This window comes from Micropterus dolomieu, linkage group LG23, assembly GCF_021292245.1.
Source record: "Micropterus dolomieu isolate WLL.071019.BEF.003 ecotype Adirondacks linkage group LG23, ASM2129224v1, whole genome shotgun sequence".
Lineage (NCBI taxonomy): Eukaryota > Metazoa > Chordata > Actinopteri > Centrarchiformes > Centrarchidae > Micropterus > Micropterus dolomieu.
Window position 1 is genome coordinate 19,073,198 of NC_060172.1, and position 23,006 is coordinate 19,096,203.

Here is a 23,006-nt window from a genome sequence, read left to right on the forward strand (position 1 = left end):
ACCATAGACTGTATATAAAGAGGGAACCACATGTGAAGGTGTTGGTATGTCAGTGACTTAGATATAACTTTCAGCAGATCATTTGTTAATTTATAGATGCATGTTGTTTCTTGTAATAATTTTGATTATCTGGGTTTAATTATTATTGTTTTAACACAATTTTTCATTTAGTGATCTAAATTTACACAAAAACTATATATCCAGTTTTTTTTGTTTTTGTTTTTTTAAGTGAAAATGGCAAGTTTTGATGGTCTGGCTCTGTTCGTTTCTACTTCAGATTCCAGATCCTGGTATTGTGCATGCTGACTCACTGTCACAAGTTACTGTAACACCTGAATATAACAGAGGTATAGTTAATGTTATTAGTATCACCTGTGCCTTAACTGTTTGACAAGTCAAAATGTCTGCTATGAAAAAGGCCTATTCTTACAATATCATTCTTCATTTGCACATTAATAAGGTAAAGAACACTGCCTTCAAAACATTTTAATGATGGAAGATGAAATGGGAATTTGAGTTAAAGTGATTATGTATTTACAACATTTGCGCCGAAATTGAAACACTTAACACAGTAGACTGCACTGAACACTACAGTAGCACCAGAACAGAGGGGCTGGAAAAAATGCATAAACCTGTCAGACGTTTCACACAAATACAGAAATATCAACTACTGGTGGACGTTGTACGAGCCTAGCTGAAAAAGTACAAGACAAATAGGAAGTAAGCCACATCTACACACCATATTACTTTAAATCCATATACCCAAACTGTGATGAGTGAATTAATTATGTATCATGTAACATAACAGAGGACATAGGTATACATTACATCTATTTTGAGCATCCAGCTACTGGCTGAAACACACACAGAAACATAGTCTCCAAAAGCAACGTAGAGCAACAAAAACACAAATACCACCTTTTTGTTAAATGTTGACAGTCAAAAGCTCAAATTCAATGGAAATTTTATAGGCTATATTTTCATTTATGTAATTGTTATACTTCATGTATATTTTTTCAATTAAAAAAAAGGGGATATGCGACCTTGAAAAAAATAGACAAAGTCACACTGAAGAGGAAAACAGATATTAAATATTTCAAACAAACATTTTATGAAAGTGTAAACTGCTGTGGTGGTATTAACTGAAAAGCACAAAAAGACTGATATGAGTGTGAATAGAAAATAAAATGAAATAGTCAGCAAAGGTACTCAATAACAAGGTATATGCAAAGTCACTGTTAAGGAAAAAACCATATCCTAACATTGTGGTTGTCTGAAGCAGACCTGGGTGTAAGTGTGTTTGCAAATTTTAGTTTCATTTTTTAAGTGACAGATTGGTAGAATTTCAATCAAAATCCCATAAAATTCAACATCAATTTCTGGAGGTGAAATCCATCACCACAAACCAATTAAGTAGTCTTAATATAATAAATCTCAGATTTTTTTATGCTTCTCATGAACAGAAATTAGTAATTCACAAATACATTTGCCACCAGATCTGATAAATAATGGATTCAAAAGATTATTGTTCACACTGTTTTGGGGAAAACTTTAAGAGTGATCAGTCTACAAAATGGAGAAATGTTCTGTAAGGAAAGGAAACTTTTTACTGGTATGAGCTCAAAAAGTTGCGTTAAAACTAGGAAAATAAATAATAAACCAATGTTGTTGTTGTTGTTGACGACATTTTCCTTCAATAACAAAACTTAATCTCAGCATCAAGCTGGAAGAACAACCCAAGTTACCAAACAGGCATCGATCACTTCCGCGATTCCTTGGAGGTACTGAGGTTGGATGAGGGGTCTTAATTAACCCTTACTATAATTAGCCACTTTTTAATGTAGTCACAATGACCCTCCAGCTGTGCCTCTCTCCACCTACCTTTCTTTCTGCTTTACTGCAGAGGCCAAAGCAGTCTATATGACTGGGCCCTCAGAGCAGTGTGGAAGTGCCAGTTATGGCCTTCATTACTGCTGTCTTTAATCAATTAAATGACCATAAACACTCTCCCTCGCTCTGCCTCATTCTACAATTAGCTCCATATTTGAATACTGCTTGCAGAGTACACACTCACTGACTAGGCGCAGAGGCTCAAGGCTGGACCAGACAACTTACAAATCAAATTGCTCCATTTGTACCTCCTTACTCCCTTCCAGTCCAGCCTTCCTGAGACTTTTCATGTCTCCCTGTCTCTTTCTGGGGAAGCTCGCTGATCTTAACACCCACACACACACACACACACACACACACACACACCCCATCACAAGGGGGAAAAAGCTCACTGAAACCACCCTGCTCTCACTACATTTGCTTGTAATTCATATGAAGTGGTGCTTTGCTTTCTTAATCATTTCCTCGCCCCTGTTTTCTCCTCCTCTTCTTCCTCTGCTTAAGTGTGTCTCCTCTCCTGGCTGAGTGGCAAGCAGGCTTCAGCAGTTGGGTTCCTTTGATTCCAGCTTAGTCTGGTTCAGCCCACTTTGGCCCAGCTGAGGAAAGAAGGGATGTCTCGGACTGGGACGTTGCGGGTCAAAGCTTTGACGCGCAGGTTACGGTCATCTGTAAGGAGTACCACCTCCCTCTGGAGCTTCACTGTCCCATCTGTGTGTTGGGGAAGAGCCAATGAGTAGTAAATAAGACTTTATTCACATCAAATTATGCAAAGTGTTTGCACGTGTGAGGAAATATGAACACTGACAATGACAATTAATGACGGTCAATATTACATACTTCTCTGATCGGGCATGAAATCTTTTGCCTTGTCTTTGCAGTAGTGGAGACAGCAGGACAGAATCACATCATCATTGTTACCCTGAAGAAGAATAGAAAACCAAGTCAATGAAAAACAGTACAAAGATTTGATATAAGTGGTCATGTTTCATCAAAAGCTGCTTCTCAGCAAAATGAAACATCCTTATTTCATTGCTGAAACCAAAGAAATATTTGGGCTCTCACCTGCTGTCCAGAGGTGTCTTCACTGCGGAAGGCAATAGACTCTAGCTGATTTCCTCTGCTTGTCAGTGCTCTGAGGTACGGTTCCCTGGCTTCGAATCCTTTTTCTAGGAAAGCCACTGCCAACCGGGCCTTCTCCTGCACGGCCCGCACATGGGCCGCAGTAACATTATAGTTGCCACGACTGCCGGTGCCGCGCCCTCCTGACCCCACTCCGCCACCAAAGTTGTCCTGGCCTTTAGCCAAGCCGTCTAACTCTGTAATCACTGAGAAACAGAACACACATCACACCATGGGTATTTCCTTTTAAACGCTAAAAATCAGACACATGGGGTATTCTAATAATTTTAAACATGTCACAACACCACAATTAAATGCTCCTTCATCCCTCTTACTACAGAGCGTGGTCATCCTTTAACTTTGTTTCTTGTCTTACCGATGAGTGGCACAACTATTATGTATGTCCCACACTGAAGGAGTTTCTTCAGCCCTCCCAAGTGATCAATGAATCCATTGGTATCTGGAACCAAAAAGAGAGGCCTCACTTCCAGCTCCAACTGCCCACCTGTCTGCAGCACCGCCTGCAACACACACATGAAATTTGATGTGAAATTCAACTCTGCCACAACATGGTATAACTGCAGACACCTGCCCTTTTCAATTAAGGCCCTTTCAGACACAACACGCTTTGACCTGAGCTCACGGCTGGGCACAGTGCACTCTGCCAGTCAGTGGAAATAATGGCTTTCAGAATGCAGTGGTGCCGTTTTCCAGTTGTGCCAGAAAAGGCCTTTACTGTACTATTAGACACAGGCATGACCAGAAATAAAACCAATTATTTCCGCATCACCTGGAATGCTTTTGCCTTCACACAATGCAGGATCTGAGTGTAACTTTTTCTTAATGCAATTTTACTTTTACTCATTTAGCAGATGCTTTTATCCAAAGTGACTTTCATTTGAACAGACAATGAATGATTTTATATATATATAAAACTAGGTGTCAGATGTACAGACATATATGCCAACCTAAATGTAATTCCCAATTTCAATATATTTATTGTTATGCATGTATATGCCTGTTTTACCTGTATTTTATCCCTTCGCTTTTGCTGCTGTGCCAGTTTGTTGGTGAGGGCGTGGCGGCGCGCCTTCAGCTGTCTGATGTCATTCTCACTCTCTCCCGCCTCCTCGGGATCCTCCTCCTCTTCTGATGCGGAGAGAGAGGACTCTGCCTCGACTATGACATCATCAGCCTGCCATACATACACAGACAAGGATAAGACCAATTTTTTAGCAATTTGGCTTCTACTTCTATTGACAGCCTCAGTTGAACTGCAATACAAATGTAATTTTAACATTTCCATAATTTTGTGTGGCTCATAGTTTGAAAGAAAGGAATGCATTCAGAGATGAAAAGAACAGAGTGGGATAAGTGAAGACAAGAGGTTATTAGAGGGAAAGTAAGAGAAAGACATTCACCTCTTTCTCTGTTAGAGAATCCTGCCTGCTCCTTGTATCCATTGAGCAGCTAGGTGGAGGAGAAGTTGCCACAGAGATGTATTTGCCTCCCTTGAAGGCCAACAGAGGCTCTTCCTGTCCACACAAAGCCTCCAGAAAGTACTTCAGCACTGTCACTCTCTTACAATCTGCTGCTATTGCCTGAGGAAAGAGGATGAAGGTATATGTGCATGAGAGGGTGATTAGGGTTGCATGTAAAATCCAGGTGACAGAAGAATAATCAGTAGAACATTCAGTAATTCTACAGGAGTGGATGTATGTACCAGGGCTGCAATGTTAAAATACACTGCTCAAATAAAGGGAACACCTAAATAACACATTCTAGATCTGAATGAATGAAATAATCTCATTAAATATTCATTTCTTTACATAGTTGAATGTGCTGACAACAAAATCACACAAAAATCATCAATGGAAATCAAATTTATCAACCCACAGAGGTCTGGATTTGGAGTCACACTCAAAATCAAAGTGGAAAACCACACTACAGGCCGATCCAACTTTGATGTAATGTCCTTAAAACAAAATGAGGCTCAGTAGTGTGTGTGGCCTCCACGTGCCTGTTTGACCTCCCTACAATGCCTGGGCATGCTCCTGATGAGGTGGCGGATGGTCTCCTGAGGGATCTCCTCCCAGACCTGGACTAAAGCATCCGCCAACTCCCGGACAGTCTGTGGTGCAACGTGGCGTTGGTGGATGGAGCGAGACATGATGTCCCATATGTGCTCAATTGGATTCAGGTCTGGAGAACGGGGGGGCCAGTCCATAGCATCAATGCCTTCCTCTTGCAGGAACTGCTGACACACTCCAGCCACATGAGGTCTGGCATTGTCTTGCATTAGGAGGAACCCAGGGCCAACCGCACCAGCATATGGTCTCACAAGGGGTCTGAGGAACTCATCTCGGTACCTAATGGCAGTCAGGCTACCTCTGGCGAGCACATGGAGGGCTGTGCGGCCCCCCCAAAGAAATGCCACCCCACACCATTACTGACCCACCGCCAAACCGGTCATGCTGGAGGATGTTGCGGGCAGCATAACGTTCTCCACGGCGTCTCCAGACTCTGTCACGTCTGTCACATGTGCTCAGCGTGAACCTGCTTTCATCTGTGAAGAGCACAGGGCGCCAGTGGCGAATTTGCCAATCTTGGTGTTCTCTGGCAAATGCCAAACGTCCTGCACGGTGTTGGGCTGTAAACACAACCCCCACCTGTGAACATCGGGCCCTCGTACCACCCTCATGGAGTCTGTTTCTGACCGTTTGAGCAGACACATGCACATTTGTGGCCTGCTCCTCCTGCTCCTCCTTGCACAAAGGCGGAGGTAGCGGTCCGGCTGCTGGGTTGTAGCCCTCCTACGGCCTCCTCCACGTCTCCTGATGTACTGGCCTGTCTCCTGGTAGCGCCTCAATGCTCTGGACACTACGCTGACAGAAACAGCAAACCTTCTTGCCACAGCTCGCATTGATGTGCCATCCTGGATGAGCTGCACTACCTGAGCTACTTGTGTGGGTTGTAGACTCCGTCTCATGCTACCACTAGAGTGAAAGCACCGGCAGCATTCAAAAGTGATCAAAACATCAGCCAGGAAGCATAGGAACTGAGAAGTGGTCTGTGGTCACCACCTGCAGAACCACTCCTTTATTGGGGGTGTCTTGCTAATTGCCTATAATTTCCACCTGTTGTCGATTCAATTTGCACAACAGTATGTGAAATTGATTGTCAATCAGTGTTGCTTCCTAAGTGGACAGTTTGATTTCACAGGAGTGTGATTGACTTGGAGTTACATTGTGTTGTTTAAGTGTTCCCTTTATTTTTTTGAGCAGTGTATAATGAAATACACCTTTACTTTCCACTCACCATGTCAGTGTGCCTGTCTGTGTAACAGGGCTCCTGTGGTGCAGCCAGCAGTGGTACAAAGCCAGCAAGAAGCTTGTCCTCCTTCAACTGCAGCACAGTCAACTCCTCATCTCCCTCGCTTTCTTCAGTGTCAGCTTTGTACAGCGGCACTTCCTCATGGTCCACGCGTGCCAGCATATTACACAGGTCTGCAAGGCACTGCCAGACATCAGGGCAGCAACTTGATAGAGAGGAAAAGCCACAAGTGATGGTGAGAGATGAATATAATAAAGAACTACTTTCTGAAGCTTTATAGAGTCTCAGTTCATTGTTTAGCTGTCCAGCCTGCAACTTTACTGTGCTGGTTAACTCTCACTGCTCATTGTGTTGCTTTCAGCTGGGCTTCAACGATTATGTCGATTATAAAAATTCGTCAACGTGGAATTTTAATGTCGACGCATCGTTCCAGAGATGGGGAGACAGCAATCTTAGCGCTTTTCTGGTTGTTCATTTGTAACTGCAATGCACTACAGGAAGTGCTGGGAGCAGTATCGCTTCCATTTTCTGCCATGATGGCATTACTGTAAGGCTACTCATGAAGAATGAGAACTATGAATGATGGAGCCACAGAGAAAGAGACCGAAGCTTTAAGCAGTATGGGAGCATTTCACCGAAAACAAACCAGCAAATTAAGTTCAGTGCAAACATTGTAAAGCAGAGTTGACATTTCACAGCAACACTACGGCATTGGCATCTTAAACGCAAGCACCCTGGAGCTTCTCCGGATGGGTAAGTTTTAGCAACCATTTTGGGCTTTAGCCAACTGGCTATAATGTTAGTGTCATAATGTTTGTTAGTTTACCTGTTGGAAAACAAGGTCTCATGGATGGTGCTGGCTAAAAGAATGCTATTTCAGTTGTGTTAGCAAACACGTTAAGTGCAATAGCAAATCAGCGTATTAAAGCAGTAGCCTACCCTGTTTCATCTTCTTATTTTTTCCTCGTATTGATACAAAAGGTATAGTACAAAAATAATTGTTGACTAATCAAAAATATAATCAACAGATTAGTCGACTACTAAAATAATCACTAGTTGCAGCCTTACTTTCAGCTAGAGCAGGCAGTTGTTTGCAGTTAAAAACCCACTGCACACTACCTGCTGAGCACCAAAGAGCAGACAGACACAGTTAGCATAGTGAAGCTTATGTGAAGGTTCTTAGTCATCCAGGTCATAGTTATCCAAAGGAGGTTAAAGTCAAGGGCAACTGGACTTGGTTGCATATCCTAGAAGACGTTTTGTCCCTCATCCAAAACATTTCTTCAGTTCTGACTGACTAGTGGGGAAACTCAACTATTCCCTACTAGTCAGAACTGAAGAAGCATTTATCAGTTAAAAATAGCTAGATATTTCCCACTGGAGTTACAAGAGAGTGAATACTGGACTAACCGTTTCCAGGTGGTCACACACGGTTCAAAATGAATGCTATTTTGCTCCATAACTGCTGGATGTGTAAATAAGCAACTGTTTGACAACAAGTTTACCATATCAACTTAAAAAGTGATGATATGCCAATGTTGTGTTCTCAACTTGTTTCCACTGCCCACAAGTGGCCAAAATGATCTGTTACTGCAGGTTTCAAGTACTCACTCTATATTGCATGGTGGTGGGTTCCACAGTTCGGGATGACCTAACATCCAGTCAGACCAGACCTTGATGCTTGGCAGTAGTTCTCTAAGGTCCAGTGGGAAGGCAGAGACCCTCACCATACCCTCCAGCTCCTCCCCTTTACCCCTCTCCTCTCCATCTGCCACGGGGACTGGTTCTGAAAACAAATGAGACATTTTTAAAACACCACACTTCATACTAAACAAGCTAACAATTCTAACAAAGGATTTTTTTTAGTCTGGCATAAAATTCACAGTTTGTTATCACAGCTCTCTAAATAAAGAAGGATAAGTTTATAATCCAAGATGTCAAGTTCAACTGAAGTTACGCTCCCCTTTGCATACAGAAATTGTAATGGCTATTTTTAAAATTATTTTATTCATAACTAGGGGAGTGACAAGATTTCGTGCCATGAGATCTTGTGAGATTAAAATGTGAGGAGAATTCTCGTCAGGTAAAAGATGTCTCGTGAAACTCACGAAATCAACATTTTCTCACGCAGTGAAAAACAAATGTATAACTGATAACGTCGACTGAATACTGAGTAAATGTAATTTATTCACTGAGTAAGTGCAATGGTAATAAAAGGCTAAATAAATGGAAAAGAAATGTGAAAAACCTTGTTCGGTATTTGGGAACATTTTTCATTATATTCGGTTTCGGCTTCAGCCAAGACTTTTTATTTCGGTGCCAGCAGAGCAATAACATAATGCACAGCAGAGTATAGGGCAGGAAGACTTAAAAAATATTGTGAATTCTCAATAAATGATAACGTTAGTCTTGTGATATTACATCTTTTTTTTCCTTAACATGTCAGAGAACACAGATATGTGGTTTTTAATGTCCAGAAAGTTTTGAATATGAGCAGAAAATGTGCTGAAACACAGGAGCTATTAAAGCCCAGGAGTTTATAACTATAATTATTTTTACTAAAGTTAATAAATTTCTCATTGAGGTGAAAAGGTGGCACGTGCACATTTAGGTTACATGAGGTTACTTTCCCAAACAAAGGAACAAAAGAGGAGGCTAAATCATGCCTGCATGTGTCCTGACTCAGCAGGACATGATATTTAATGAGAAAAGTTGAACAGGAGAAAACACATCTAAAAGTATTATATTCTATTATATCTTTATATGTTGAATTTTCACATACACTTTGTTTCTCTTTACATTAATAAAAACATTTCCACCATAAATTGGTGCAGAAATAATTATCAGAATGCAGAAAATGGATTTCACATAATTGAAGATTTCTTAATAATAGTCTAAAAATCTCTTCATGTCTCGATCTCGTCAACCCAATACAGTGTCTCGTCTCGTCACACCCCTACTCATAACAAAATATCTTAAGATTTTTCCAGAAATTTATCTTTAATAAATTCTTCAAATACTTGCTGAGTGTGTACCTGCAGGAGTGTCCCTGAGCAGCTCTGTGCAGCGCTGCACCAGCAGTGCAAACATGCCGATACCCAGGGCAGTGCTTTGCTCTTGTAAAACGTGCCGCACTTCTCCTTCTTCACCTGACAAATAGAGACAAGCATTTCTTTGTATCAATATTACCAATTGTGCGCAGCCCCAGCATGCATGTTAATTTTCTAATTGTAGTCATGTTGGGAAAAGAACTACATGCTCAATTGCATAATAAAGAACTTACATGTTAGAAGATGAGATTAAACATGTGTCAAAGAGCAATTATCAATTCTGCAATAAACTGAATCACAGTTTACACAACAACTTAAATAAAATCCATGTTAATCACCTGCCTAATAATAAAAAAAGTTTTTCAAAGGATATGGATTTTTATGGATTTTGCTGATAAACACAATGTATGTAGCTTTAAAGCAATATTTGTTGTTTGATGTTAATATGGTGTGGTGCAGTATTACCTCGGTTGTGAGCATTGTGAATGGTGAACATGTCGATGGTAATGATCTGCAGCAAGTGCGTGCTGCCCAGTAAGGAAGGGCCATGCTGGAGCAGCGTCCTGAACTCCTGCAACACACGGCTAGCCACTCCTGGGAAGGATTCCATGCTGTGTAGACAAGACACACACATTGATAACATCAACACAAAAAAACAGACACAAAAGCACCCTCAAAAATAAATTTTTTAGATGATGAATTTATGAGCTGGAATACATGAGACATCACTCACCCCACTTTAGTGAAGAGCTTTCCATGTGCATGCAGGAAACTCAAGATGAACCTCTTATTTAGCTGAAGAAAAAACAAGGTCGAAAGAACAAAAGGAAAGTATTACTAATCTCTGGAAGGGTAGGGTCACTGGTAAGATTCCTTTTAAATGAAGCATCACCAACAACAGCATGTTTGATGAATTGATCTATGTCGATTAATTTATGTCTTTTACCATCTTAAAATGTAAAAGTGAAGGATGGGAAGGACATGAAGGAAAGAAGGATTACATCCCCATTTAATCCATTCGATTTTAGACAATGAGAAGGTGGCTATACAATGTTTTTTAAATATTTATATTTTTAAATAGATAGCAAAAAAGGCATGTATTTTTAAGTTACAGTAAGAAGGTATAGTCATAATTCACTCCTCATAATAAAGCGCACTAGACACTGGACTTGAACATTAACAAAAGCTAATAAATTCATTTACAGTGTTCTTTATAACACTACAGATAGTTTCTGACTTCTTAAAATACAGGCTACATATTTCATATTTAGACACATTTCTAAAATATTGTGATTGAAGTTACAAACGGAACATTATCGGTTGATAGTGCCATAAATATATGTATATGTGCCATAGAGCTTGGCAACTTTGTCTCAAATAAATCCGGGAAAAACTCTGTTTGGGCACCCGTTTCACTTAGCTATAAACCCTTCAGCACAGCACATGACAAGAAAACACATGTCTTCATCCAGTGATAAAGCACAAGGAGAGGATAGGAGCTGATGTCACCATTTCAATGCACCCGGGAATTTGAACAATAGCGGTGGAAGGAAATAGACTGAAAGGCTACTGTGGCCGTACAGAACAAAGAAGATACACATACAGATCCCTCTTCCAACAGGATACACTGACAAATAGTTGACAAGAGTACTTTGGAGAGAGACCAAAGTAAAGAAAGTAAAATGGAAATGGCACAAAGCTGCTTATCACATTGTAATAGGATATTTAAAGTGACTATTAGTAAAATCATTGGGACTGAGATACAGTATGTTAAAAAACTGGTACCATTTTTAAAGCACACAGCATAAGAAATAAAGTCAAACAGTAATCAGGAAGGACAGACAGCGGTGTGAAAAACTGTGATCTTTCACTAGAAAAAAAACCCTCCTGAGAGTAACACATTATTCAGTGTTCAATCATGAATCAGATCACAGCAACCACATCTTAAACTATAACTCTAGCACAGAAACCAAACCGGCTGATATGGTTGGATGCATGTTTGACCTGAGTACCTCCCATGGGTGGGGTACTAGACGCACACACCTGGGAAGACATTCCCGGAAGGACCTAGGACATCTGCCAGCTTTCTGCTCTCAGATCTCTATCTGCATCAACATCACTTAGAAGCTGCTGACAGATGATTACCAGGAAAATATATATAATGCATCCTGTTCACCCAAATGTCACTGTGACAACTGACAGAATACACGGCAGACAAATGGATGGATGGATGCCCAACTACTCTGTAACATACTTGAGAATACAACCGTTCCACTGATGAATCATTCAAGCAAAAATGATAACCTGAAAAACTGCCAAATAACAACAGATGAATGAAGGGGTTAGAAACATCTTTGAACACAGAACAGCCTTAAAAACATTAGGAAACAGAAATGAAGGTGCAGGAAATATAAAAATAAAAATGAAATGATGACAGAGGACATACTGAATGAGAGGAAAAACAAGAGCAAAAAGGATAATATAAGTTAGATTACAAAAAAGAGAGGGGAAATAAAACTCTATAAATCCGTGTGGGAGACGTCTGCAGGCACAAGTGTCTCTTAGTGTTTTGAAATGAATAAAAAATCTCTCTAGAACTAACATCAAAAATACCTGGTAAAAAATATGCGCACACAGACCATCATCTTTGAGTGGAGACATGTAAAGGCTTATGACGCACAGGACTCGATGTGCGTGTGTGTATGAGAGACAGCAAAAGAATGAATAGGATCTTACATCACTAGCGCTGAGACTGCCCAGCTCTCCATCCTGTTCAGAGTCTCTGCTGGATTCACTGCCTCCTCTCTGTGAGGATGAGTTTGCTGCTTGTCCGCTGGGGCGAATCCAAATCTCCACACGTGCTCCATCTTCCCCTCTTCCTCTTCCTCTTACTGCTGGACCCCTGGAGCCTCCCTCATGCTCCTGTCTCCTCCTTCGCTCAAGCTGCTCTGCCTTCAAGAACAGAGTCTGTAAAGTCTCAGCATTATCACCAGATTATAGGAAACTTGACCAGTTATGATAATATGGTAATTACTTCTAATAAGCTAATTATTGAATTAACACACTAATATACCCAAGTCATTATAATTGTTTTATATAATACATGTTAATATCTATATGATAAAATAGGTTATTGTATCTTGTGCAGGTATGAATCAACATTGCCATAGTAATACAATCAACATCCTCTAAAATTACTGCTAACAAACAATGACGGTTCATTTCCAAAGTTCCAGAAGCCAAGGCAGTGTACTCATTTTAGCCAATCATTTATCATCATAAAAACGTCAATCATCTGACATCAGGTGAATGAGCGAAGTGTGTGTCTCACCTTACGCTTGGCTTCCTCAAACAGACTCATCAGGCTTTCCTTTGCAGTCAGGATGGGGTTGGAAGCTGCCAAGCTGCGCATGTAATAATACACAGCATCCAACTTCCGCTTCTGTAAGTGTGAGAGTCGGGAAGAGAGTAAGAGGAGGGACATATCTACAAAAGAACGCAACTATGTGTGTGCAAACGCACCATTACTCAAAATACAGTTGCATTTTTCATCTCCTTGACATGCCAGTGCCAGTGCCAAGAGAGTCAAAATCCAGTAACTTAATGCAAATTATCTATTTATACTGGCACAGACCTTTTTCAGCTGAATATCCAACTCCAACCTTCCATCCCTACCTAAACAACATATGACTTACTGTATAGACTGCCAGCAGGGCCAGCTGGTTATATGGTCGTCCATTTTTGGGGGCAATCTGCTGGGCTTTCAGGTACCAGCTAAGAAAAAGGCAGAAATATGTAGTCCTGAGATACTATCAGAGAAACTTTGTGGAAGATTAAGTATTTCAAATTACAAGCTGCTCGAAACCTAGTATGATTGTTAAGCAGTTCTCATAAATAATCAGGACAAAATGAAACACAGTTGTCTGTGAGAAATTAAACAGGTGTAAAAATCATCCCACGTCTAGTTGTTCTTGAAAAAAAGTGTTTAATGCCAATACACGTGCTCTTGGAAGTATGAAAGACATTATACGATACCCAGAGAACGCTAAGCCTACCTGCGAGCCTTGCCGTAGTTGGCCGAGTCACTGGCTTGTTCCCGGTAACGTGCTATATCTCCCTGACAAATCATACAGCGCTGAGCACTGATAAGTGCATACTTTACCTAAAAAAAGACAGAAACATTTTTAACAATTCACTACATAAAAAGTTGAGTTAGGACATAATTCTAAACCCAGTTAACAAGTAGTAAGCAACTGCAGTCAGTGTTTCCCCTACCACTGGAGATATTCTGTTAGAAAGAATTAATAGCTAAGTCCGGTCAGGCTTTGTAAACAAGGAGGAGCGATGCCCTGAGAGTAGTGAGAGTAGCCTCCAAACCACACCAACTGTGTTCAGCAGCATGTGGAGGCTTTCAAGTAATGTTTGATATTGGACAATTCACAATACAGGTGTTGCAGCAATGCATTCATTGTGAATTGTCCCTATTAAATAGTATAATAGTATTTTAATATCCTACTGTTGCAATACATTTAATGTGAATTGTCCCCATAAATAACTGCACATACAACTGAGTATTTCCATGTTGCATGATACTTAAAATTCATTAATATTGAATCAATAAGTGATATTTCTTAAAGAATTTTTGCAAATGCAAATTACAGTGTGCGGGCATGGTGACACTCAACGCTTGGCAGATCTCTATTTATCCTAAGAGTGAGGCCGAGCGAATGAGAGAGAGGGAGACGGTGAAAGTTTGCGATGAAAAATATTAGCAGTATGTTTCAGCCTGGCAGTAATTGTGCAGTGTAGGTCACTTTGTGTCCGTTAATAAAAGTCAGTAGTTTCCTCAACTGGTGGAAAAGTGAAGGCTGTTAGCACTAGCTAACATCTCCCCTGTACAGCAAGTTTTTGGCCGTTTATAACATTAGTTAAATTAGTAACAAAGTCATATTAATTAGCACAGTTGTATGCCATTAGTAGTAACTTACCTACTTGGGTTGAGAACATCAGGTAAAAGCTTAGACTAAACTGGTTTACAGCTCTGTCCTGTGTACATACTGTACAACCTGATAATTATTTTTATAATATTTATCTGACAACTGGTTGTTAAAGAAATGAAGGTGGTGACCATGTAGCTGAGGTTAATGATGTAAATTAAGGATGCAAATTAGCCCTTTTAAACTAATTAGGAGATGTTTTTTTTATTATTATTTTAATGCACAAATTAAATGCTTAGTAATTATCCAGAGATCCTGCATAGAAATAAATTTATCGATAATTGTTTAATAATTGCATCGCAGCCCTCTGAATCGAAATCGAATCGTGAGGTGCCCGGAGAGTTCCACCCCTAGTACCTGTAACACGCCCGCTACGCGACATTAGTAGTGTCTACCACCCACCCCTGAAAGAAATCCTTGGTTAAACATTGATAGTATATTGCTAGTAACATGGTAATCTGATAATTGACAGGCTCCTTAAATTTAACATTTAAACAGAAGTAGGGATGAAACGATTACCGGTTTAATGGTAAACCATGGTAAAATTCCCGATGGTTATTATTACCGTTTTAATTTTAATTACCATGATAACTGGGTACAGTTAACCGTGCTGTTATAATCTCACGGCAAACACTGTCCAGTGTCTCCCAGAAGCAGGCGCACATGCGCAGAATGCAACATCGGTTTGTTTGGGTCAATGACAACAGGGCGGAAGACAACACTGCAGAGATTTTTCAGTCACTCTGAAGTCCGGTTGTATTTTAGTTTTTTTGAGAGTGCTGAGGGAAACTTGATTGAAGAAAATAACCTTATAGTGAACACAGGGTGAGTTAACTTTTAGCTTTAGTTTGTCTCTCTGACTTGCTAACAGCGTGTAAACTGAAGTTCTCAGTGTTAGCTGCTCTTGTAAAAACACTACACGTTGTTCTGTTGCTGTGTGGGTCGTGTGTCGGCAGAGTCTATTCGTCCACTGCACATAACACATTATGCTGTTTAGTCAACCAACCAGCATATCTAGAAACGCTACAGACTCCTCTGTATTTATGTCAGTTTTTGTGCTCATTGCAGTTACTATCACTGCCTTCTAAAGAGTTATTTGTTTTCATGTAATTGTTCACGGGGTCATCTTATTACCTATAAAATATAAAATCTTGATAATGCACGCATAATTTTCATTTGTTTACAAAAGGTATTTGCTGTTATTTTATTTTTTATGCAAACAAAATGGCAATTGTATTTGTAGTTTTCAATATAAAACTTGTTGAAATGGTTTCAGTGTGTGCATCAGTACATTTTAATATTTTTTGGGACATTTTTACAATACCGTGATAATACTGATAACCGTGATAATTTTGGTCACTATAATCGTGATATGAAATTTTCATACGGTTTCATCTCTAAACAGAAGTGGTCTGCCACTATATCAAAGCTTCAAGTTGCATTTTTATTGCTTAATGCAAGGATATATATCGTATATATATTTCCAATTATCTGTAAGATTTATTATTTGATGAATATTTGAACACATTAAAATTGCACACACAAACAGACTAAAGGGAGTATTGCTGTACCGTTTTTCGTAATGGCCGAGCCCTGATAGCCATGCCATCCATGTAATCCTCTAACTTGAACTGGTACACTGCCTGCAGCTTCTGAAGCAGCGCATCAAAGAATACTGTTCCCTGTAAAACACAATGACCACAACAGACAAGTGAAGTTACGGTGAAAAAAAGACTGATTTTTTTCTCAGTAGTCATCTTTAATGTATGCCTGCACACATACAAACTTTACAGGCTTTACTATTAATTGAGTGAGTGAGTGAGTAATAAGAATTCAGAATTTATTATGTTACCACTACAAGAAATAAAAGTTTTAAAATGGTTTTAGACACAAATATTTCCAAGATTTATAGGCAACATATAAATGCTTTGGGTTTATTTATCCCAGTGCTTACCCAAATACTAAGCAAGGTCACAACTGCATATCCAACAGACTGCCTAAAGACACTGTTACTAGGCATATGTCTTGATGTATCCACAAGCAATATGAATCGGGCACACAGATCTCCGATGCTTGACACGCATTGCCAATGCAATAACCTATTTTTGGTGGAGCTGTGCCCTGTTCCCACACATTCCTTACCTCGTCAAGTAGCGTGAGCAGCATGTTTCTGATATGAGGTGCGTTGTCGTAGGTGGGGTCTTTGAGTAACTGCCGGAAGCGCTCAATGACCTGGTAAAAGACGTTCTTCCACAAAGCCTGATCTGCGCTCTGAGAGTCTGAGAACTCGATGTCTGTCAGGATGACCTGCTCATACAGCCCCAAAAGGTCAGCTCTAGAAAACACAAGGGCATAAACAGGATAGTACTTTTTCAATATGCCACATGGCTCACTTCTGTTATTATGAATAAGTAAATATAGTCCCAAGGGAAACCAACAGCCCAACAAGTAGTTTGACAAAAAAAAAAAAGAGTAAGACATAACACTTCCATCTTTCCCTCCCCAAATCCTTACCTGAGCTGGGCCATGCGATCCAGTCCATCAGCACTCACTCTATCCCTCGACAGCAGGTTACTGAGCTGGAGCTCCTGTGCATCTGCAGCCCTCAGCAACCTCCCCAGCTCCCCTCTAGCTTGTTGCTCCACCTCTTCATATGTCAAACCGCCTGCACCTGGCTGGGAATAACCTGCTCCCCGGTAATTCCCACAGAACTGACCCACACCAGGGCTGGGGTATATTCCATTAGGAGGACCCATTTGGTAGGGCCCCATATGATAGGGATATGGATAGCGCTGGCTTGTGGTGGTGCCAGGATTATGAGGGTTGCTGGTGGACATGGGGTAACTGTAGGGGTTGTCAGAGTTTTGGAATTTGTAGTAGGCCATGGCAGCAGCCTGCTTGGATCGAAAGTGCTCACCCTGCGGGACTGGAGGACTGCCTGCTATCTCATCATCTGTGTCCAGAAAGTGAAGTTGTCCATACCCAGTCCCCGTCTGAAGATATATAGGCTGTTGGAGAGATGAATGCTGTGAGGATTGGGTGCTGGTAAGAGCAGGTTTCTGGTCTGGGTTATTTGGATCCCAGAGTCGTCTCATTCCTCCTCCTCTGCCCCCTCTACTCCTGCAAGCTGCTCCTCCCCTAATTCCACCAAAAAGAAGCCTTTGCCCAACCTCAGGTGAATTGGAGATCTCTGTACGGGCGGGAAGCACCAAAATACCTCCACCTCTGCCACGAGGAACCAAGCCTTGCTTGTGATATTGTGCAACCCCACTAGGTGACAAGATACCTGACTGTTCTAGAGAAACCTTTAGGATTCCCCGACCTCCACCCTTGTTTCCCTTTGATCTGTTCCTTTCTTCCCTCTGCCTCTCTGTACTGAGCTCTTCCTCCCCACCTCTTCTTCTCCTACCTCTATCTTCTGCTATGTCACTCATCTCACTCCCTTCCAGTGATTCTGTTGATGATTCCCCATTGGTTGTCCAGCTTTGTAAATGACTCCTTCGTCCTTCTCCACTATTAGCAATCCCCCCTTTGTTATTGTGCCTAGGCTCCAAGCGGGACCACTTGGTACTCTCCATATCCATTCTTAGTCCAGGACCATCCAGGCTGGTCACACTGCTGGCTGAGCTACTGCTGTAAGTCCGATTCCTTGAGCGCCGAATATCTGATTTGGAATAGCGTTTTGAGGTCGGTGTTGTGACACCGGTGTTTGCATTGTATTTGTTTCTATCGCTTCTTTCAATAGCCCTCTCTCCATTTCTTTGTGTGTTGGCATCTTTCTCAGTATCTCTGGACCGGTTGTTATTGTTGTCACCTTTTCTGCTTTCTGCACGATTCTCTCTTCCTTTGCTTTGGTGTGTCTCTCCTGTCTTAACTGGTTTGTTATCCCTATCTGATTCTGCAGCTCTCCTATCTCTACCCTTCTCAGCTTTCCCCCGGTCACTCTTTCCTCCACCACCGACTTCATCACCTCCTCTTCTGGAATCTGGATTCCTCTCTTTTTCCTTCTCCCCACCTCTTCTTCTGCGATTTCCCTTTTCCCTCTTCTTCTGTACCTTTTCTTCCTCCTCTTTTGTTCCTCCCCCTTGGCCTCTCCTTTCAGTCGTTTCCCCTCTCTTGCAACTTAACTCTTCAACATCTTGGCCTTCACATCCCAATTTACTCTTTTCTTTCACACTGAGCTTTTCTACTTTGCAAGTAATTTTCTCCACCGAAGCATCAGAGAGTAATGGAGGATTTTCCACCTCGCGGCTTTGTTGCTTTCTGTCTGGCTCACCAGATTTAGACAGTTTTAAATTTTCCTGTATACCTTTTACTTCTTTATCTTTCCCACCTTGCTTCTGTGTATATGCTTTTTTGTTCCCCTCTTTTCCCCCTGTACTTAACTGGGATTCAGATTCAGTTTTCTGTTCATGCTTCTTAGGGGGAGGCTTATCCTGCTCTCTTCCAACTCCACAGTCCTTTCCCTGAATGTTCCTCCGGCTCCCAGGTTGATAAAATTCTCTGTCTGGTTTGCGGGCTTTCCTTGTCGGCTTAGCAGCTCCAGACGGTTCCTGGTGTTCTCTGTCATTTTCAACAAAGCCTTTTGCTTGACTTGCTTCCGTTTTAGCACGTAAGTGGCTGCTCTTTCTACAGTTCGGAGTGTTACTGCAGTCACCTTTCATCCCGTCTAAGTCCCTTTTGTCGGTAATCGTCCAACCGTCTGTGCACCCATGTCTCTCTAAAACTTTTTCAGAGACACCCTTTGTCTCACTCTGTGATGGCTGATCATGCTTATGTGAATCAGCGGCCATGGGATAACCTTGACCACTTTCTCCTTCCTCACTGTCATGGGGACGGCGTACATGTCCAGCTACCGTCTGGAAGCGCTGCTGATCCGGACGCTTTCCTTCCCGCCTCCTTTGCTGCTTGTGTACGTGATGCTCATGTTCTTCTGCAGAAATAAAAACACACAGACAGAAGAAATTAAGATGCTGAAAGACAAAATCAGTCATCAATCATCACAGCAGATGGACTACAGGTATAAAAGAATGTGATTAGTATATTCTGTTTTGTGCTTAGCTCCAAGCCCATTCATTCCCACTAAAGACCTAAATATTTAGAATAGGTTTCAAATGCATAGTTTAATTTCTAAAAAGGGCTCAGTAATTTACTTAATCAGATGTGAACTGTAGTTTTTAGCAAACGATACTTAAATAGGAGTAAAAACTGCTGGGGACCATTTACTCTAGTAAGTACTGATGGCAGCCAAATGGTGTATGTTAGATTGACTAAAAATAAATTACAGTCCTCCTGTTCATCATAGTAAAGAAACATGTCACCCAGTCAATGTAGTGTCTCATTGATGTGCCAGGTTTTGGACAACTGGAGGGATAAGCTACATCACGCTCTTTTTATGGGATTTGTTGATAATAACACAAATAGTGTCTCACACCAGCCATATCCTCTAAAGACACAACAGCTGAAGTTCTGCCTGCTCGTAACCAAGTCACTGGAGATTCAACATTTTACACGTGTGCATTTTCACCAACTAATGCTACCCACTAAACACTAAAGTAATTACGAATGGGAAAGTTACATATTCACAGCGTGCTAACTTAACCTGCAACACGTCCCACAATATGAGAAACACACGTTACTGACTAATTGTTATATTCAGTAATCACATAAACCTTTCGGTCTCTTCTACAGAAAATGTAACTGTTGGCTGATAGTTTAGTAGACGTTAGCTAATTCTCTAACGTTAACTAACGTTTAATAAGGTCAAACGTTAACCTTAACGTTACATTCAAATACTGAGGACACATTTCTTCTACAAATGTGACATTAACGTTACTTAAATATAGGGAGTAAATATAAGAAACGGTACGAAGACAATTACTAACGGGGTTCATTTGTGCCATAAATTATCTGGTGTAACTGTGGTTGAAAGGGGCGTTCAAAACTGACCGCGCGGGACCAAATAATGGTCAGGCAGAACAGCTAGCTAACACTAGCTAACAACATTAGCTTGTTACAAACTTAGCAACTCCGTAGACTAACTTTCAGCTTTTGTTTCAACTTTCTTCGCTTGAATATATCGACTTTTTCACGAATGTATACCTTCCATGTATCCAGTTCGATTCCTCTCGCCTTTCTGACAGTCAGAAATATTGATTGAATTCGAAGTTTGAGCTCGGAGTTCCGCAGCTGAGATTCTCACTCGGTCCAGCTCGTTCGCCATCTTTGCTTGATATACTTGAAAACAAACACAACAAGTATGGTGGCCAAGCGGGATCAAACATGTTCACCAGCTGACGTTTAAGCGAAAGCAGCCTTCGCATACCTGCAAACCGACTTCCTATGGTCCCCTCACAATTTAGTCTCTGCTCACGGTTTATCAGATCTTTTTATTACTATATTACTACTACTAAATTCACTTTTTAAGCCAAATGAAGAACCACGAATGTTTTAATATTATTAATTTATTATTTCTGCCTTGATACACATAAAATTCTCATGTTAACCCTTAATATATCTAGGCTAATATTTCCATAGGCAGTTTTATTTTATTTATATTTATACATGTATGTATACTTATTGTGCCTTTTAATGTGTATTTTCTTTTATGTCATTCAACTATATGGTCTTTTGTAGTAATTCCTGGTTTTGTGTTATGTGAAGATCTAGTTATTCGTATCCTATGTATCAGCCTAGTGCATTCAATATAATTTAACGTTTTTAAATCAAAATCCCTTCATTATTATAGATCTCTGATTAACAAATAGGCACAACAGCTTTTCCCTACTTCTGCTTATGCAGACATATTACTTGATAAAAGGGTGTTTGATAATTATATAATTGTATTTTTTCATTTTATGTTACTATTTTACAAAATGTGTGTCATTCTAAAATGTGTAGCGATGTAATTCTTATGTAGGCCTTGACCTACATGGGGGGAAGGGGGCTGAAAAGGTCTGCACATTATACAAAGAAATAGACAGATATCCTACATATAAACACACCCTCAATTCCAGACAATTTCCACTAGATGTCAGGATTGATTACTTATTCTCATTTTTAGCCTATCTGCCCATTGTCCAACCCTTTGGATTGGCCCCATCAACAAACTTTCCCCCCCATCTACTTTTGTTTCCCATCTAATTTATATTAATATACTGCAACATCTACTCTTTGACACATCATTTCTCTCCTGTCTGCCACTTATGACTTTAATGTGCACTGACAAAGTGTGGAGGGGAATTGTGGGACTGCAGAAAAAAATGGCACACAGAAAGACTGGGTAGTGCGTGTATGCACATATGAGTTGGTGTATGTGGAGAGTTCCTGCAGACATCATCGGTGTGGCTGATACTAGAGTAAACAGCTTCATTTCCCTAGCAACACCAAATTAAAGGGCCAGAGTCTCTTGTCCTTCCTATTAATCTCCCACACACTCTTTTTTTGTTCACTTTCCTTGATTATGTCACTAAATTATTTATCCAAGGTGCTTGGCTCTCCTTTGGCATATAATCAGGAATGTCCACACAAACTTATGTGTGTGAAGAAATAAGGCTACTTCTTATTGTTATAGAAGTTACTTTTATCTAACTTAGTTGCTACAGTACATGCCCAAATCACAAATCAGGCAGACAGAAAAAAAGAAAATGCAAGCAGCAAGAATAAAGCTAATATACTCAAATACACATTTTCATAGACCATTTATTAATTTGTTACAGTTTTACTTTCATGGGACTGTCTTATTTTATTATTGTTGTCTTTTAGCATGTTTGTAAAAATTTCTTTTAAAGTTAAATTAATATGACATGCTGATGATGATTATTATCCTCTTATTCCAGTCATTAACTCACTCTCTGTTTTTCATTTTGTTATTGCAGTTATTTTTAGTTGTATAAACAATAAGCCACATTGTGTGTGAGTGCAGAATACTGTTTTGATGTAGTGCTGGCAGTGTCTCTTGATGAAACACTGGCACACCAGAGGTTGTAGAATGTTTTGTGTCTGCAGTGGAGAAGTGTGAGAGAGGGAGGGGGGCTGCCGGAAGTGGTGGGCGTGTGTCTCCCTGTGTGTGTGTGTGTGTGTGTGTGTGAGTCTGTAAGCGTGTGTGCTTGTGTGCCTCCGTGCGCGTGTGTATGTGTGCAGAGTTCTGATTGTCAGTGCTGCACCACAGTGCAGGTGGAGCAATGCAGGATGATAAGAGACACCGAAGGACAGAGGGGGGTAGGCAGGGAAGGAGGGAGATGGAGAGAAAGAGGAGGCGAGGGAGAGAGGTGAGGAGACATGATGCAGGAGGAGAGGAGAGAACACGAGGAGAGAGTATGAATACAGATGAGAAAAGCGGGGGAAGCAGGGAGCTTTTGCAGGTGAATTTTTGACACCAGGGGGTTTCTCCAGCCCAATCAAATCCTGATCTCTCCTGCCCCCATCTTATTTTCCCTCTCTCTTTCTGTCTATCTCTCTCTGTCTCCCCCCACTGGGACACCGGGAGGTGGGAGGAGATGACTTTTAGAGATAACTGGAGTGGAGGAGGAGGACAGATGGGAGAATACAGTCAGCAGAGAAAGAGATGAGACAAGAGTGGGACACTGTGGTTGAGGATGGAGCCGAATGAAAATAC

At 40.8% G+C, this 23,006-nt stretch overlaps 1 protein-coding gene across 2 annotated transcripts; it reads right to left on the reverse strand.

The window, feature by feature from the left end:
- Positions 1–471: 471 nt before the first annotated feature.
- smg6 (SMG6 nonsense mediated mRNA decay factor) lies at positions 472–20,641 on the reverse strand. 2 transcript variants are annotated; one of them, XM_046039795.1, is made up of 19 exons: positions 20,492–20,641; positions 16,904–19,322; positions 16,532–16,724; positions 15,961–16,071; positions 13,448–13,554; positions 13,088–13,166; positions 12,724–12,834; positions 12,129–12,344; positions 10,126–10,187; positions 9,858–10,003; positions 9,378–9,491; positions 7,954–8,128; positions 6,328–6,547; positions 4,431–4,610; positions 4,037–4,204; positions 3,386–3,530; positions 2,953–3,215; positions 2,728–2,809; positions 472–2,598 (listed from the first exon to the last, which is right to left on the reverse strand). In XM_046039795.1, exons 1-19 carry the CDS (start codon positions 20,610–20,612, stop codon positions 2,468–2,470), a joined length of 5,043 nt encoding a protein of 1,680 aa, XP_045895751.1. In that variant the 5' UTR covers positions 20,613–20,641; the 3' UTR covers positions 472–2,467. The 2 variants fall into 2 exon arrangements, with proteins under 2 accessions (XP_045895751.1, XP_045895750.1); XM_046039794.1 differs by having other exon boundaries at positions 12,129–12,359.
- Between the last annotated feature and the right edge of the window lie 2,365 nt (positions 20,642–23,006).

Coding starts and splice junctions, on each gene's coding strand:
- smg6 (XM_046039794.1), bottom strand. CDS start 20,612: ATGGCGAACGAGCTGGACCGAGTGAGAATCTCAGCTGCGGAACTCCGA. Junction 9,492..9,857: donor TCACAATGCTCACAACCGAG/GTAATACTGCAC, acceptor TCTATTTGTCAG/GTGAAGAAGGAGAAGTGCGG. Junction 3,531..4,036: donor AGCGAAGGGATAAAATACAG/GTAAAACAGGCA, acceptor TGTGTGTTGCAG/GCGGTGCTGCAGACAGGTGG.